At 41.2% G+C, this 17,048-nt stretch overlaps 1 protein-coding gene and 1 pseudogene across 1 annotated transcript in view; one reads left to right on the forward strand and one right to left on the reverse strand.

Moving 5' to 3' along the window:
• The window catches only part of Med14 (mediator complex subunit 14), a 107,511-nt gene that overhangs the window by 29,170 nt on the left and 61,293 nt on the right, over positions 1-17,048 (reverse strand). The window contains exons 17-21 of the mRNA XM_012950445.2: positions 7,959-8,119; positions 7,728-7,874; positions 6,115-6,206; positions 2,062-2,214; positions 1,424-1,693 (exon numbers count right to left, since the gene is read on the reverse strand). Of these exons, the coding sequence (XP_012805899.2) occupies positions 1,424-1,693; positions 2,062-2,214; positions 6,115-6,206; positions 7,728-7,874; positions 7,959-8,119 (823 nt within the window). The remainder of the gene's footprint in view (positions 1-1,423; positions 1,694-2,061; positions 2,215-6,114; positions 6,207-7,727; positions 7,875-7,958; positions 8,120-17,048) is intronic.
• Positions 15,821-15,920, forward strand: LOC123456914 (annotated as a pseudogene).

Below are 17,048 nucleotides of genomic sequence, written 5' to 3' on the forward strand. Positions count from 1 at the left end.
ACTATAGCCCAGGCTGGCCTGGAATTCACTATGTATTCTCAGGGTGGCCTCAAACTCATGGTGAGCCTCCCACCTCTGCCTCCCAGATGCTGGGATGGCATGCACCATCACACCTGGCTTAAACTTTGCACTTTTTAATAGTGTTGAGACTGGTAAAGCCTATGGGGAATTTTAGAGCCGGACTCAGTACACTGTGCATCATGAGATGACCATGAGACTACGGGGGCCAGGGACAGAATAAGGTGGTTTGAGAAGTAGACTATCCCCCATAGCCTCATGTGTTTGTGATGAAGCTTCATTCTTAATCTCTAGCTGGTGAAGCCTTTAGGAGGTAGAGTCTTGCTGGAGGACACATGTCAGGAGGACACATGGGGTCAGGCATAATGGTTTATTAGTCCAGCCTCATTGGAGGTTCAGAATTCATTTCATTTCCTCCAGGCTGCTGTGGAGATGCAACATCTGGCTGTTGGCTTTCCCCTTAAAACTGTAAACTGAGGATTGGGGAGACAGCTCAGCAGTTAAAAGCACTTTCTTACAAAACCTGCAGGCCCAGAATTCTCCAGTACCCATGTAAAGTGAGAAGCACAAAGTGGCTCATGTATCTGGAGTTTGTTTGCAGCTGCAAGAAGCCCTTGTGTGCATTCATTCTCCCCCCACACTCTCTCTCTCTCTTAAATAACTAAATAAAAAATACAGGTTTCTTTAAAAAAAATAAAAGAAAAACTATAAACTACCTGGCATGGTGACGCATACCTTTAATCCCAGCACTCAGGAGGCAGAGATAGGAGGATCGCCATGAGCTCAAGGCCACCTTAAGACTACATAGTGAATTCAAGGTCAGCCTGGACTAGAGTAAAACCCTACCTTGAAAACCAAAAACACTTAAGCTGAAATCAACCCTTTTCATCCATAAGTTGTTTCTGGTCAGGTGTTTTGTCCCAGCAATAAGAAGGTAACTGCTATACTCCCATCTTACTTATCACAGAGGAAGTAATAAAGGATTTATTTACAACTCAAACACAGAAGCACAGAAATTCATTAAAACTTCTAACTTCACACGTGAAGAGATGGCTCAGTGGTTAAAAGCACTTACTTGTAATGCTTGAATGCCTGGGCTTTATTCCCCATTACCCACATAATGCCAGGCACACAAAGTGGTACATACATCTGGAGTTTTGTTTGCAGTAGCAGGAACCCCTGGCATGCCCACAGACTCACTTGCTCACTCGCTCGCGTGCTCTATCTCAAATAAAAAAATGAAATAGTTAAAAAAAAACCCTCCCACTCTGTCAGAATGAAGTTGCAGAGATGATGTATTAATATTGCTGTTACGAAATTCAATACTACTAAGTTTCTCCTCAGTGGTCTTTCTTTTTGGAAACCATATTTTTACTCGGTCATACTATACACTAAAGTTTGTTACCTTTAATCCTGGTGCAGGATAGAAACCTTCAACTAATTTGCTGTTATCGAAAAGACTATAGGCACCATCCCGTATTGCCACAACGCCTCTACTGCGGCAGTATATGTCAATGCAGTACATGTTCCTGAAGGCCAGTCTGATGTGGGTAGATGACTGTGGTAGAATGGAGAAGCACTGGTAGGCAGTGTTGGTTCTCTGGGTTAAGCCTAACATTGGCACAGTGGGGAGTTTGTTGATGGCATTTAATGGTGCTTGAGTATCAAACAATACCTGGAAGAAACAAACACAGTGAAGTCATCCAGTTGCTCTGCAAATGCTAAAATCCCAGATTTCCAATTTATAACTGTCACAAATGAGACAATGGCATTCTGGCACATTCTGTAAAATTTTCCCTTGGAGCAGACTAGATCAGTGTGTCCATTTAGGTCAAAGAATAATCTTAAGGCATTGTTTATTACAGCCAAAGGCACAAAAAGAAAAAAAAGGAAAAAAAATGTAAACAAATTAAAAAAAATAAATAAAAAGTCACTAATCTTAGTCATTAAAGCCAGGCAAGCCCATTTAATTTTTGAGGTATTGTTCAGGATACACTAATACTGACAAGGTCTTATTTTTAGATGGAAAATGAACATAATTACCTGTAATAACTGAACCACATTTGGCGTTTTGTTGAACATTTCTTGAAGCTGATGGAGAATAGTATTATGACAGTTACTGCAACCTGAGTTTGGGCCAACAGTTCCCAAAGAAATATGAAATTTCTGATGGATGGAATTCCACTGGATACTAATCTAAATCAAAGAGATTGCATGTTTCAGAAACGGAAAAGAAACATATTCAAGATGAAGAAAAAATAAGTCAAAAGGCAAAATACCAGGCTAGAAAATGGTTTAGTGGTTAAGACATTTGCTTGCAAAGCCAAAGGACCCAGGTTCAATTCCCCAAGACCCATGTAAGCCAGCACAAGAGGTGGGTGCACCTGGAGTTCATTTGCAGCAGCTGGAGGTCCTGGTGCACCCATTCTCTCTCTCCCTGCCTATTTCTCCATCTCTCTCAAACAAAGAAAAATTAAATATTAAAAAAGGCAAAATGCCAAATATCTAAATGTCTTAAAAAAGACAAGTATTAAATTAAGACTGGACTTAAACTGCAAATGTGCCACTAATATAAGTCAGTATATTCCTCGAGCATGTGTGATAGCGTTTGTTTACTAGAAAGAAAAATTTGATGAAATTTTATTTGATAATTATCATCAGTGGATCTTGGTTCTTATTTTCCTCTTGAACTGAAGAAGAGTTTCCACCCCCCTTTAAAAAAGTTTTATTTATTTGCAAGACAGAGAGAGAATGGGTGTGCTAGGGTCTCTAGCTGCTGCAAACAAACTCCAGATGCATGCTCCACTCTGTGCATCTGGCCTTATGTGGGTACTAGGGAATTGAACTTGGATCCTTAGGCTTTGCAGGCAAATGCCTTAACCCCTAAGTCAGCTCTCCAGCCCAGAGTCATTTCCTTGATGCCATCATCTAGAGAGAACTGTCATAAAAGGGAAGGAAGCCACTACCAACATAAGTTTGTTTAATTAATTTTAAAACAGTCAAGTAATTTCTGATATGCAGGCTTCTGAAAAGCTGGTTATTTTGTTTATTTTTAAGGCAAGATCTCTTGTAACCGAAACTCTCTATGTAAATGAGGATGACCTCCTACCTCTACTTCCCAAATGTTGGGATTATAGACATGTGCCACTATGCCCAGGGCTCTGTGCATGCTAGACCAGAATTCTATTAACTGAGTTACCAAGAGCTGGATGAGTTTTTAGGGAAGAAAAAATAAGGAATTGGGGAGCTGCGTAGATGACTCAGTGGTTAAAGGTGCTTGCTTGCAAAACCTAAAATTCTGGGTTCAATTCCCCAGTACTCACATAAAAATAGCACATGTGTCTAGAGTTTGCAGTGGCAGGAGGTCCTGGGTCACCCTAACTCTTTCTTTCTCTTGCTAGTAAGCAAATATTTGTTTTAAAAAGAAAGAACTATAGAACATAGAGAATAAGGTCAAGATTAGATCAAACAATGGTAGTGATCATGTGACCCAAAGCAAAGGCATATATAACCATTCATATGTACCCTTCGTAATCAGTCAAGTTTCAAAACTGATTTGAAATCAATGAAGGAAAATACATAAGCATCAAAAGCGCTTGTTGGGCTGGGGAGATGGCTCGGCATTTAAAGGTGCCGGCTGCACAAGCCTGCTAACCCCAGCACTCATGAAAAGCTGGGCACAATGTGGTGCATGCATCTGGGATCCCAATGCACTTACAGCAATGAGAGGCATGGCCAGGCAGAGTGACCTTCCCAGTGACAAATACAAGATATATCCTGTCTCCAAAAAAAAAAAAAAAAAAAAAAAAAAAGAGATACCAACAGACCCAGTTAGTCCCTTACTGGGCATCTAACCTAAAACCTTCAAACCACAGGCCAGAGAGATTTGCTCAACCATGTTTGTAGCGGCTCAATTCGTAGTAGCTAAGAGCTGGAATCAACCCAGATGTCCATCACTAGAAGAATGGATAACTAAGATGTGGTATATCTACACAATGGAATTCTATACAGCAGTAAGAAAAATGACACAAAGAAATTTGAGGAAAAATGGTTGAACCTGGAACAGATCATTCTCAGTGAACTTACCCAATCACAGAAAAAAAAAAAAAAAAATCACCACAGAGTCTCACTCATCTGCAGCACCTAACCTGAATCTACCCAAGATACCTTACACACCCAGCAAGCATCTCATGGACTAGACACTAGGAGGGATGGGGAGGGAGGGGAGGGCATCGAAGGGGTGGGAAAAACTAATCTAGACCCAAATGGCAAGGGTACCATAAAATTCTACTTCCTAAAAGGTAGACCAAATGGCTGAACCTTCACCAGGCCCTTACTGGAAACACCTGAACCACAAGACACTGGAGAGGGTAGGATCAAGTCTAACCTAAATCCTTTACATCTTCCCTCCCTCCCTCTCCCTCTCTCTCGCCTCTCTAACACCTATATATTAGTTAACTTTTACCCTCATTTTCTTAGGGGGCACTGACCTGTAACTCCCAGTACCAGCATGGGGCTATCACCCACAATGAGCTATTGATCAGAGAAACCTACAAGGTTTTCTAAAAGAATGACAGATTTCTGTCAGAGTACTTGATGACCCACCCACCAAAGGTTAGTGGTAAGACCCTATTGCTGAAGACACCATATGCAGCTGACATGTAAAATGGGACGGCATGGCTGGAAGCCAGGAGAGAGTCAGTCCCCAGTCAGTGCCAGAAGGTGCTACATGGGCAACTGGGGGAAATGACCAATATCTGTTCAAGCATCTCATGGTCCAACCTACATAGCAGCAAATAACCTTTTGTGATGCCCACACAAGTGCAATAGTGGCACACAGCCATGGTAGGGAACCAACTGCTCTTGATTCAGCTAACTGATTCCATTAGTGGTACAAGACCCATAGCTGGAACTGGGAAACAAGTCAGAACCATATCCAAACATAAGCCCACTCTCCAATATCAAGTTACCATCAATCATGGGGCAGATCTGAGGACCTACACCTATTAAACTCTCTATAAAAAAAAAGTAAGGGTTATCTCATTTGATCTGGTGCTAACTTACTCTCCATTGGAGAATCTGCTTCTCTTTTTCAGATAGATGCAGATCTTAAGGAGAGAGCCACCCCATCATACCTCAAAAGGGCCCTGACTGAAACTAAGGAAAATTGGCAAAACAAGCAAGGGTGCTGTTTTCCTGATGAGCCAGATACCAGCACAAGGGGGAAGGAGACCAACACAGAGAAAAATCAACACCTACCAAATCAGAGAGCCAGAGCCCCAGAGGCCCCCAATACCTCATCACTGAAGCAAAGCAAAAATGAACCCAACATGGCTCAGGGAAATTTTGCAGAAGAGGAGGCAGAAAGAATGTCAGAGCCACATGTTGGGTCAGGATATACAGAGACATTCATCATACCAATAACTGTGGGCTAACCCCACAATGCACAACCCATATACCTCAACAAGGAGGGGCCAATGGAGAGGGGTAGGTCATGGATGAGCCTAATAATGGTACCAAACTGCCTGTACTTGCAGAATAGAAAACTAATAAAAAAATTATACATTCTAAAGGTATTAGTTTTTCTTTCAACTTTAAAGAGTTATACATTATAGGACACTTCTGTATCAACAAAGCACTTAAAACCATATTTTTCACTGATTTTTATTTGAGCTATTCTCTCTCTCCTCTCTCTCTTTTTCCCTCTCTTCTCTCTCAGATAGGGTCTCGCTATGTAGTCAAGACTAGCTTCTCAGGATCCTTCTGTCTCAACCTCCCAGCAATTTTAATGTATTTTGAGTTCTTGATTTTATAAAATATATATATATATATATATATATAAGGGCTGGAATGATGGCTTAGCAGTTAAGGTACTTGCCTGCGAAGCCTAAGGACCCAGGTTCCATTCTCTAGTACCCACATAAGCCAGATGCACAAGGCAGCACATGCATCTAGAGTTCGTTTGTAGTGGCTGGAGGCCCTAGCGGTCCCATTCTCTCCCTCTATCTGTGCCTCTCTCTCTCTCTTTCTCTCAAATAAATAAACTTTAAAAAAATTATAAGAAAGGAACTTTGAAATTTTAATTCATGGACTTACTGAGCTTCCTTTGGTGGCTCCATAACACAAGATAAGTTTTCGGTAATTATAAACACGAACTTCTGAGAAAATATTCAGATGAGCAGGTATATCTAAGCAGAAAGGAAACAAAAAAACATTAATAGTAGACATACGAAGTTTCAAAATTTAAATGTGGAGAATGGGGCATTTTGGCCTATTATATTTCTAGAGGAAAATTTATTTAAATTAGTAAGTTTGTGTTTTTTATGTTTTTAAGGTGACAGCACAAATCAATGGCAGGCTTTCATTTTCACACCTGGGGGCCAGGAAAGGAAAGATGATACAAAGAAGTAGTCTATCCCAGTGGCTTGAGGTCCTAATTTCGCCCTGCCATTTACTGGCTGCATGATTTCAGCCAAGTTCTCAAGTCTCTGTGCCTTGTTTTTGTCATCTGTAAAATGAGAAATAGGCTGGGAGATGGCTCAGCAGTGGTTGAAGACATGTGCTTGCTAAAATGAGAAATAATTATCTCTTAGGCGATTGTGAGAACTAAATGAGTTAACACAAGGTAAATGTTAGTCATGTTGAATACACATGGTAAATAAGTACTGTATTATTTACACAGGTATATGCCAAGCATACTTGTGTATACAGAGTTCTGGAAATAGCCAGGTGTGGTGGCGCATGCTTTTAATCCCAGCACTCGGAAGGCTGAGGTAGAAGGAGCGCTGTGAGTTCGAGGCCAACCTGAGACTGCATAGTGAATTCCATGTCAGCCTGGGCTACAGCACTGACACTACCTCAGGGAAAAAAAAAAATCTGGAAATTTTATAAAATGAATGTGGGGCTGGAGAGATGACTTAGCAGTTAAGCGTTTGCCTGTGAAGCCTAAAGATCTCAGTTCGAGGCTTGATTCCCCAGGACCCACGTAAGCCAGATGCACAAGGGGGCGCAGGCATCTGGAGTTTGGTTGCAGTGGCTGGAGGCCCTGGTGCCCCCATTCTCTCTCTCTCTCTCTCTCTGCCTCTTTCTCTGTCTGTCACTCTCAAATAAATAAATAAACAAACAAGCAAACAAAAAAGGAATGTGTTCTGGAATTTGCATGCTCTCTACCAGAGAATCCACTATGTAGTCTCAGCCTGGCCTCGAACTTACAGCAATCATCCTACTTCTGTCTCTCAAGTGCTGGTATTTAAGGTGTGTGCCACCATGCCCAGCTACAATTTTTTTAAAAATATTATCTTTGCAAATGTATGTGGCTGTGTTTACACTTATATGTAAAGGCCAAAGGCTGGCATGTAGGTGGGTCATCCTCAGCCACTCCACCTAATTCTGTGAGACAGGGTCTCTTGCTAAGCATTGGGCTCACTGATTTGACTACACGTGATGGCTAGTGAACCCTAGGGAGTCCCTGTCTCTGTCTTCCCAGTGTTAGAATTACAGGCATGCACCACGATACCCAATGCTTTATACCTTGGTTCTGAGAATCAAACTCAGGTCCTCATGTTTGACCAGCAAGAACATTCCACACTAAAAGCTATCTTCCCACACCTTTAGATATACTTTCACATTTTTTGAAACAATGATGTTAACATGTTTTACTTCTTCTGTTAAAGGAGGGAGGTTTTTTATAAAAAGATTATTACATGTACCTGGAAGAGAGCGTGCAAACTCCAGCACACATTCATATAATCGTGCAATGCTGTTCCAGTCATTAAGGAACATTTCAACCACTTTTCTACCACCAACAGGTTCAGATAACAGGTTTTCATATGTCAGGTAAACATGTCGGGATGGTCCTGGTATTATATGAAAAGATTAGTATAAACCAATACTCTTTAAATGCCAAAATAAACAAAAGCAAAGTGTGTGAAAGATCTCACCTTGCTCCCTGGTAGAAGTGCCATTGAGCGGACAATTTGCAAACACTAACTCTGCAACCCACGTGCGGTTATTTCTACCTTGTAATCGGAAAGTGCAATCGAGAAGAGAGCGGTCCAGGGCCTTTTGGGTTTCCTCATTTACACCCTTACAGGGAGGGATTCTGGTGATGAAAGACAGTAGCATACACAGTGTAGTTTACATAGAAAGACAAGGTATAACAGACAGAACGGCAGGTGTGCCACTGAAGCTTAATTCAAATCCTACTTATATTTATAATCTTTTTTTTTTTCTTTTTTAGAGGTAGGGTCTCACTCTAGCCCAGGCAGACCAGGAATTCACTATGTAGTCTCAGGCTAGCCTTGACCTCACAGTGATCCTCCTATCTCTGCCTCCCAAGTGCTAGGATTACAGGCATGCGCCACCATGCCAAGCTTTAAACTCTACTTCTAAATAAGCACCTTCTGCAAAAGACGGAAGCAATTCACAGCATTAGTAGTATTTTAAAAACCCCTATCTTTTCATATCAACCTCGACTAGGACTCTCATTTTGGCAAAGTGAGCTCTATCTTTGTCTATAATCTTATTAAAAGAAGCCATAAATCTGGAGAATAAAAAAAATAAAGGGCTGGAGAGATGGCTTAGTGGTTAAGCACTTGCCTGTGAAGCCTAAGGACCCGGGTTAGAGGCTTGATTCCCCAGGATCCATGTTAGCCAGATACACAAGGGGGCACACACATCTGATGTTTGTTTGCAATGGCTGGAGGCCCTGGCATGCCCATTCTTTCTCTCTATCTGCCTCTTTCTCTGCCTGTCACTCTCAAGTAAATAAATAAATAATAAAAAATTTAAAAAATATATTTAAAAAAATCAAGAATGGTTTTCCAAAAACAATTCACAACTTCCTCAAGAAAAAGCTAAGGGGGACAAAATACTTTCTTTGAAGACAAACACAGGAGGAAACAGCACAAATGTTAAGAGATCTGGAGTTAAGGACATACATCCTAATTTTGACTTTTTGACTTGTTTAAACTTCAGTTTCCCTTGTTTTTTTTTTTTTTTTTTTTTTTTTTTTTTTTTTTTTTTTTTTTTTTTTTTAGTGGTGGGGGGCTTTTTGTGATTTTTTTCCCCATGTTGAGAACCAAACCCAGGGTCTTGCAATTTCTAGGCATACACTCATCCACTGAGCTGAATCCCCAATCCCACTTCAGTTTTACAACTATAAACCACAGATAAAGAAACTATCACATAGGTCAGTACTGGGGGAAAAAAAAATGTTTAGAGTAACTGATAAGAACAGGTATTCATGTTAATTCTTCCTGCAGTAAAAGCAAGTTTTATTCACTGAATAAACTGCAATGACAAAATTCTGAGTCCATTATTTCTCCTTTGCTTCCTCCTCCTTTGCAGAGGTGACCTTTGTGATGTAGCTTGTTGTACACTAACTCATTTAACATGCAGATTGCCACATATATAAGAGGAATATGGCAGCTTTGTGTCTTAAAAATACTTACCTAAACATTTTCTTCTACAAGGTTATAGACTTTTGTCAGAAAACATCATAAGGTGATATATTTTTCTGTTAATGAGTTATTTCAGTAATAGATGAAATAATTAGGTATTACATTAATTACATACCACCCCTTAACTAACAATGTTGCTAATTCTCAGACTCCATTAGTGATTACTTGTATCATGATAAAAAATAAATACAAAATTTCATTGCAAATCCAGAAACTTGGTTTGGTCCTGTTATTCAGAATACCTAGAACAGGGTTTTTCTCAGTCTTGGTAAGGCCAACATTGTGGGTGGGGTAATTTTTTTGTAGTGGGGTGATGTCCTAAGCTGCCTGGACCTCTATCTGCTAGCTGCCAGTAGTATCTCCCACCCACTAATGCTAGTCAAAAATATCTCCAGACAATGTCTAATACTCCTTGAAGAGGAAACTTACCCTGGGGTTATGAAACACTGACCCTGAATTTTAAGAAAAGGAAAAAAAAAGAGACAGATGGTATGTGGCAAAAAATTTAAATTTGTAGGGGGGACAAAATCTATATGTTACATAAAAAATAGAATGAACATAGTATTGAAATGTTCTCGATTAATTAAAACTTCTATCACATTTCTTCAACTTACTAAGTTTTAAAAACTATTTCTTTGAGAGAGAGGGGAGGGAGGGAGAGCATGCAAGGGTGAGAGGGGAAAAGAGAATAGGGCACCAGGGCCTCATGCCACTGTGAATGAACTCCAGGTGCACGCGCCACTTTGTGTGACTAACTTTACGTGGGTACTAGGGAATTGAATTTGGGCCAGTAGACTTTGCAAGCAAGTAAATGCCTTTAGCTACTGAGCCATCTCTTCAACCCCATACTGTCTTTCTTTTTTTCTTTTCTTTCTGTTTTTTAAAATATTTTATTTGTATTTATTTACTTATTTGAGAGAGAGATACAGAAATAGACATGTAGACAGAGGGAGAGAGAACGGGCGTGCCAGGGTCCTAGCCACTGCAAATGAACTCCAGATACATGCACCCCCTTTTGCATCTGGCTTACGTGGGTCCTTTGGCTTTGCAGGCAAATGCCTTAATCGCTAAACCATCTCTCCAGCCCTCTTTCTGTTTTGTTTTATGACTGTCTGTGTAGCCCAGGCTGGCCTGGAACTCCCAGCAATCCTCGTGTCTTAGCTTTGATGAGGGGAGGGGAGGGGGAGATTCAGGAGTGCTGGTAGGCACAGTGGGTAGGGCAGGCTCAGCCAGTGGGAGTGGTCATCTGGTGGCAGCCACTCACTTCTCCTTCCTGTTCCCAACCTCTGAGCAAGTGTCATGAGCCGTGGGCTGGGGAGGTAAACAGTGCCCTTCGTAAGGCGGAGCCTGTGTGGGAGGGCAGGGGCAGAAATGGAAAGAGGCCTGGGCCGCAGGAACAGAGATGGGCTGCCATGAATGAGAAGTTCACCATGGAGCTGGACCAGTGAGTGGAGGACTTGAAAGAGTGTAAACAGCTGAATGTGAGTATTCAGTACTGTGTGAAAGCCTAGGGGTATTTTAACAACAACAAAATTTAATATGAAAGAGGTTTTCTTGTTACTCTCTGTGGAGATGTATGTGGCTGAGTCCATGATCTTATGAAACCCTTTGGTGACAAATCACCAGATACAAGCTATATATTCAAATGCAAGTATGTAGGCAGGTTATTCTGTGGAGACTTTGAATTCTTCTTATAGCATTAACCAAACCGGGTGTGATGGTTCAAGCCTGTAATCACAGCCATCCAGGGCTGAGGTTGGAGGAAATTTCAAGGCCAGCATGGACAATTTACCTAGCTCCTATCTCAAAGTTTTTGGATTTAACTTTTTATTTTTGAGGTAGAGTCTCACTCTAGCCCAGGCTGACCTAGAATTAACTATGTAGTCTCAGGATGACCTCGAACTCACAGCGATCCTCCTACCTCTGTCTCCCAAGTACTGGAATTAAAGGCGTGCGCCACCATGCCCGGCTGTTCTCTCCAAGTTTTTAAAGAGGCTGGGGATATAACTCAATGATAGAGTGCTTGTCTAGGATGTCAGAGGTCCTAGGTTCAATATCTAGTAAACCCCCTCCAAAAAATAAAACTGAGTATTTTTTACAGAAGCTGCTGCTCCATCCAGAATGCATCACAAAAGCAGACTTGCTGCATGCCTATAATCACAGTACTCCTGAGGTATAGGCAGAACATCAAGAACTCAAGATCAACCTCAGCTGTATAGTAAGTTCGAGACCACACTGGACTACATGAGACTATGTCTGAAAAAATAAAATAGATATAATTTTATAATATTGGGGGAAAACTGAAAGGAAATGACCCAACTGCATGGTTTTTATAATGAATGCCTTATGAAAGCATGGAAATGTCAATGTTTAGAAGCGTTTTGCAGATTTATCACCTATTTACAGTATTAGTAGCTGGACAGATAATTCTGCTACATGGTCACCTCTCCTCATCCATAGATACACTGGATCATCTAAGAGCCCTGGATTATTATTTTAAAAGGGCCAAATGGGGCTGAAGAGATGGCTTAGCAGTTAAGCACTTGCCTATTAAGCCTAAGGACCCTGGTTTGCGACTTGATTCCCCAGTACCCACATAAGCCAGATGCACAAGGTGGCGCGGGCATCTGGAGTTCATTTATAGTGGAGCCCATTCTTTCTTTCGCTCTCCCTCTTCCTCTCCCCCTCCCTCCCTCCCTCTTTCTATGTCTGTCACTCTCAAATAAATAAACAAAAATTTAAGAAGGGCCAAATGTGTGATGTGTTTTGTTCAAATGTAGATGACAGTAATGGGGTTGAAGAGGTATCACAGTGGTTAAAGGTACTTGCTTGTAAAGCCTAAGGACCAGGGTTCAATTCCCTAGTACCCATGTAAAGCCAGATGCATAAAATGGCACATGTGTCTGGAGTTCATTTATATTGGCTAGAGTTCCTGGTGCATCCTCTCTCTCTATCTGCCTCTTTCTTTCTTTTTTATTTATTTTTTTTTTTGGTTTTTCGAGGTAGGGTTTCACTCTTGCTCAGGCTGACCTGGAATTCACTATGGAGTCTCAGGGTGGCCTTGAACTAATGGCAATCCTCCCACCTCTGCCTCCCGAGTGCTGGGATTAAAGGCGTGCGCCACCACGCCCAGCTTCTTTCTTTCTTTCTTTCTTTCTTTCTTTCTTTCTTTCTTTCTTTCTTTCTTTCTTTCTTTTCTTTCTTTCTTCCTTTCTTTCTCTTTCTCTTTCTCCTTCCCTCTCTCATAAATAAATAACAGTGATGGATGGGATATTTCACTATGTAATCCTGTCTTTATTTTTGGACAAGCCATTTCTGAAACATGGCAATAATTTCACACTAGTTTTTCATGCATGATAGCTGAAGAGACACACTGGTGCCACAGTAAAAACATGGTTCCATTTCCAGGGCACCCAATCATGGCTATTGTAAGAAACAGTCTGCTCCCATAGAACTAAGACAATTTAAAATCTCAGCTTTCAGGAAGGAGTCTGAGGCAGGAGGATCATAGTAAGTTTGAAGGCAGCCTGGGTTTTAGAGTGAAACCCTGGCCCCAATACAAAACAAAACACCCATTGAAAATAAAATGTTTCTGTCGACTTGATCCAACACCTTGTTGTGGAGAACCTCATGTTAGCTGCCACACCACCTCTGACTACTTCCTGTAAAATTCCTCTTGGGGGGAACTATCCTATCTTTGTATGTGGAAGTGTTGGGCTGAAGAGATGGCACAATGGTTAAAGGCACTTCCCTGTATGTACAAGTGTGCCTGGTTCTTTTTAATGTAAGTGTATGCTTAAACAACAACAACAAAAAGCAGTTGGGCATGGTTGTGTATGCCTATAATCCCAATATTTGGGAGGATGATGTAGGGGAATTTCAGGTCAGGCTGGGCTAAAGCAAGACCCTACCTCAAAAACAAAGAACAAATAGGAGGATCACCATGAGTTCGAGGCCACCCTGAGACTACATAGTAAATTCCAGGTCAGCCTGAGTTAGAGAGAGACCCTACCTCAAACAAACAAACAAACAAACAAACAAACAAACAAAAACTATCATGGGAGCCGGGTGTGGTGGTGCATGTCTATAATCCCAGCACTTGGGGATGCAGAGATGGGAGGATCGCCATGAGACTACATAGTGAATTCCAAGTCAGCCTGAGCTAGAGTGAAACTCTACCTCAAAAATCCAAAAACCAGGGCTGGAGAGATGGCTTAGCGGTTAAGCGCTTGCCTGTGAAGCCTAAGGACCCCGGTTCGAGGCTCGGTTCCCCAGGTCCCACGTTAGCCAGATGCACAAGGGGGCGCTCGTGTCTGGAGTTCGTTTGCAGTGGCTGGAAGCCCTGGCACACCCATTCTCTCTCTCACTCTCTATCTGCCTCTTTCTCTCTCTGTCACTCTCAAATAATCAAATAAATAAGTAAAAATCTTTAAAATATATATATATATATACACACACACATATACATACATACATAAATACATATATCATGGACCAAAATATGACATAGTAGTGATAATCATTTAGCACAATTTCAGACTAAAATATAATACCCTACATTCTAGGTTGTCAGCAGTTTGCCTGCTGTATTTATAGCAACCAGTTTCCTCTGGCTGAAGCAAAAAAGGTAACTGCTAGGCTGGGCATGGTGGCGCACGCCTTTCATCCCAACACTCGGGAGGCAGAGGTAGGAGGATCACTGTGAGTTCGAGGCCACCCTGAGACTACATAGAGAATTCCAGGTCAGCCTGAGCTAAAGTGAGATACTACCTCGAAAAACCAAAAATAAATAAATAAATACAAGGTAACTACTTCATCTTCTTTTGTACTTGTTTGGAAGTGTTATTTATAGTGTTTAAGTGGCATGGACTAACAGAACTAGAGCTTTAATTTTATTTGCATGTGTGCAGTGCATGTGGTATGGTGTGGTGTGTGTATGTATAATGTGTGTGCAAATGCATGAGGGCCATGTGCATGCATTTACAGGCTGCAGGAGGAGGAGAGATATACTATTCTACCATTCATTTATGTATTCCTTGGAACAGTTTCACTGAACTGGGAACTGCTGCTTTTGGTCATATGCATGGCTGTACCCAGCTGCACACATGAGTGTCGAGGCTCAAACTTATGGGGTCTCAGATGCTCTCAGACCTTATGCTTTCTGCAGCAAGGGCTGTTACCCACTAAGCCATTTCCCAGGCCCTCAGGTTTTATTTTTAAGAAAATGTCAGAAGCTAACTTTTACTTAATGTTAACCTTAATTAACATTACTGAAATGTATGGTTAATTGAACAGATTCTTTTGGGGAGTATTTTGACATAACATTAAATAGATTTCACTTCATTTAAACTAAATTACTGTTTTATGTTAATCTACAATTCTTTAATTTTTTTTTCTTTCTTTCTTCATTTATCTTTGGAGACAGGGTTTCATGTAGCTCAGGCTGACCTCAAACTTACTAGGTAGGCAATAATGATCTTTTTTTTTTTTTGGTTTGTTGAGGGAGGGTGTCACTCTAGTCCAGGCTGACCTGGAATTCACTATGGAGTCTCAGGGTGGCCTCGAACTCACAGTGACCCTCCTACCTCTGCCTCCCGAGTGCTGGGATGAAAGGCATGCGCCACCACACCCAGCTGGCAATGATGATCTTGAACTCCTATCCTCTTGCTTCTTCTGCCTCCCAAATGCAGGGATTACAGGCATGCACCACCATACCTGTCCTGCATATTTGTTATGACAGTGTTTGTATCTAACTTGTGGTACAGAGCAAATAAACTTCCCATTTTAAACACGAAAAAAGTGAGTCAGCTATAGTCTCGGCTTCTCAAGAGATTGAGGTAAGCGAATTGTGAGTTCAATAGGCGGTAATAGTAAGCTTCCTTCTTAGAAAATAAAGTAATATTTCATACATGTAGCAGTTAGCGTTGCATTGCTGAAACAAAACACCCAATCAAAGCAGCTTATGAGGAAAGGTTTTATTTCAGGTTTACCATTTTGAGGGGAACCTTCATCATAACAGGTCTGTCCCCAGCAATATACCTCTTACAGCAGGGCTCCACTTCCCAAAGACTCCACCAGCTGGGGACTTAATAAAAAATACTTGAGGTGGGCTGGAAAGATGGCTTAGTGGTTATGGTGCTTGTCTTCAAAGCCTTAAAGACCCAGGTTCGATTCCCCAGGACTCGTGTAAGCCAGATGCACAGGGTGGCACATGTGACTGGAGTTTGTCTTCAGTGGCTAGAGGCTTTGGCATGCCCCTCCTCTCTATCTGCCTCTCTCTTTCTTTCTCACTATCTCATAAACAAATTAAATTAAATTAAATTAAAAAATAAGTACCTGAGGTGCTCACTTTATCAGCACATTTCTAAAACTGAAACAATACAGAGATTAGCATGGCTCTTGTGTAAGGATGATAGGAAAAAAAAAATACCTGAGGCTATACAGGGACATTCACATTCAAACCACTAACTACTACATACCTTTAATAATTATCAGAATTACTCGGTCCAATTATATTTGGGGTATTTTTAAACTGCATATGTTAGCTGGGTATGGTGGTTCATGCCTATAACCTTAAGATTCAATAGGTTGAAAGGGGGTTAGATTGTCATGAGTTCAAAGCCAATTTGGGCTATAGAGTAAGTTCCAGGTCACCCTGGGGCTAGTGAGACTCTGACTCAAAAGAAGGGAGGAAGCCTGGTGTGGTGGCACATGCCTTTAATGCCAGCATTTGAGAGGCAGACGTAGGAGGATCACCGTGAGTTTAGAGGCCAGTCTGTGACTACATAGTGAATTCCAGGCCAGCTTGGGTAAGAGAAAAATCCTACCTCGAAAAATCAACAAAAAGGGAGGGACAGAAGGTACATATTGCATAAATGTTCTTCCACTTACTTCTTACCCTTCTTACAACATACTCTTTCTATAGAAGTTATACAGTGGCCAATTCAGATGGATATTTCATCCTAAGTTTAAAAATATAAATACAAGCAGGGCGTGGTGGCACACACCTTTAATCCCAGCATTTGGGAGGCAGAGGCAGGAGGATCACTGTGAGTTTGAGGTCACCCTGAGACAACATAGTGAACTCTAGGTTAGCCTGGGCTACAGCGAGACCCTACCTTGAAAAACCAAAACAAAACTATACACACACACTCACACACACACACACACACACACACACACACACACACAGAAAGAGTGAGAGAGAATGTGTATTCTCTTCTTTTTACACGAGGTAGATTTTTCTGAAATCCATCTCTTTAGAGAATGCTAGCATAGAAGCTGGCATGTTTTCATGTGATAACTAAAGTTTAAGACCCCTTTAAATTCATGCTCCCAATACAGCAGAACTCTAAAGGTGTGTTCATGTCATTTTCCATTTTTGTTGTTGTCCCATCGAGACAAAAGTTAAGGCCTTATTGTTCAAATGTGCAGACTTGTTGTATCTTGAAAGACAGGAAAATTCAATATATATAATGCTGCTTATATGTTTAAAAAAGATACATTATGCAACCCTAACAATAAAATGTGCTCCTCCTTCCAAAAACCATGTTATCTGGACCAATAAGA

Source organism: Jaculus jaculus, chromosome X (genome assembly GCF_020740685.1).
Source record: "Jaculus jaculus isolate mJacJac1 chromosome X, mJacJac1.mat.Y.cur, whole genome shotgun sequence".
NCBI lineage: Eukaryota > Metazoa > Chordata > Mammalia > Rodentia > Dipodidae > Jaculus > Jaculus jaculus.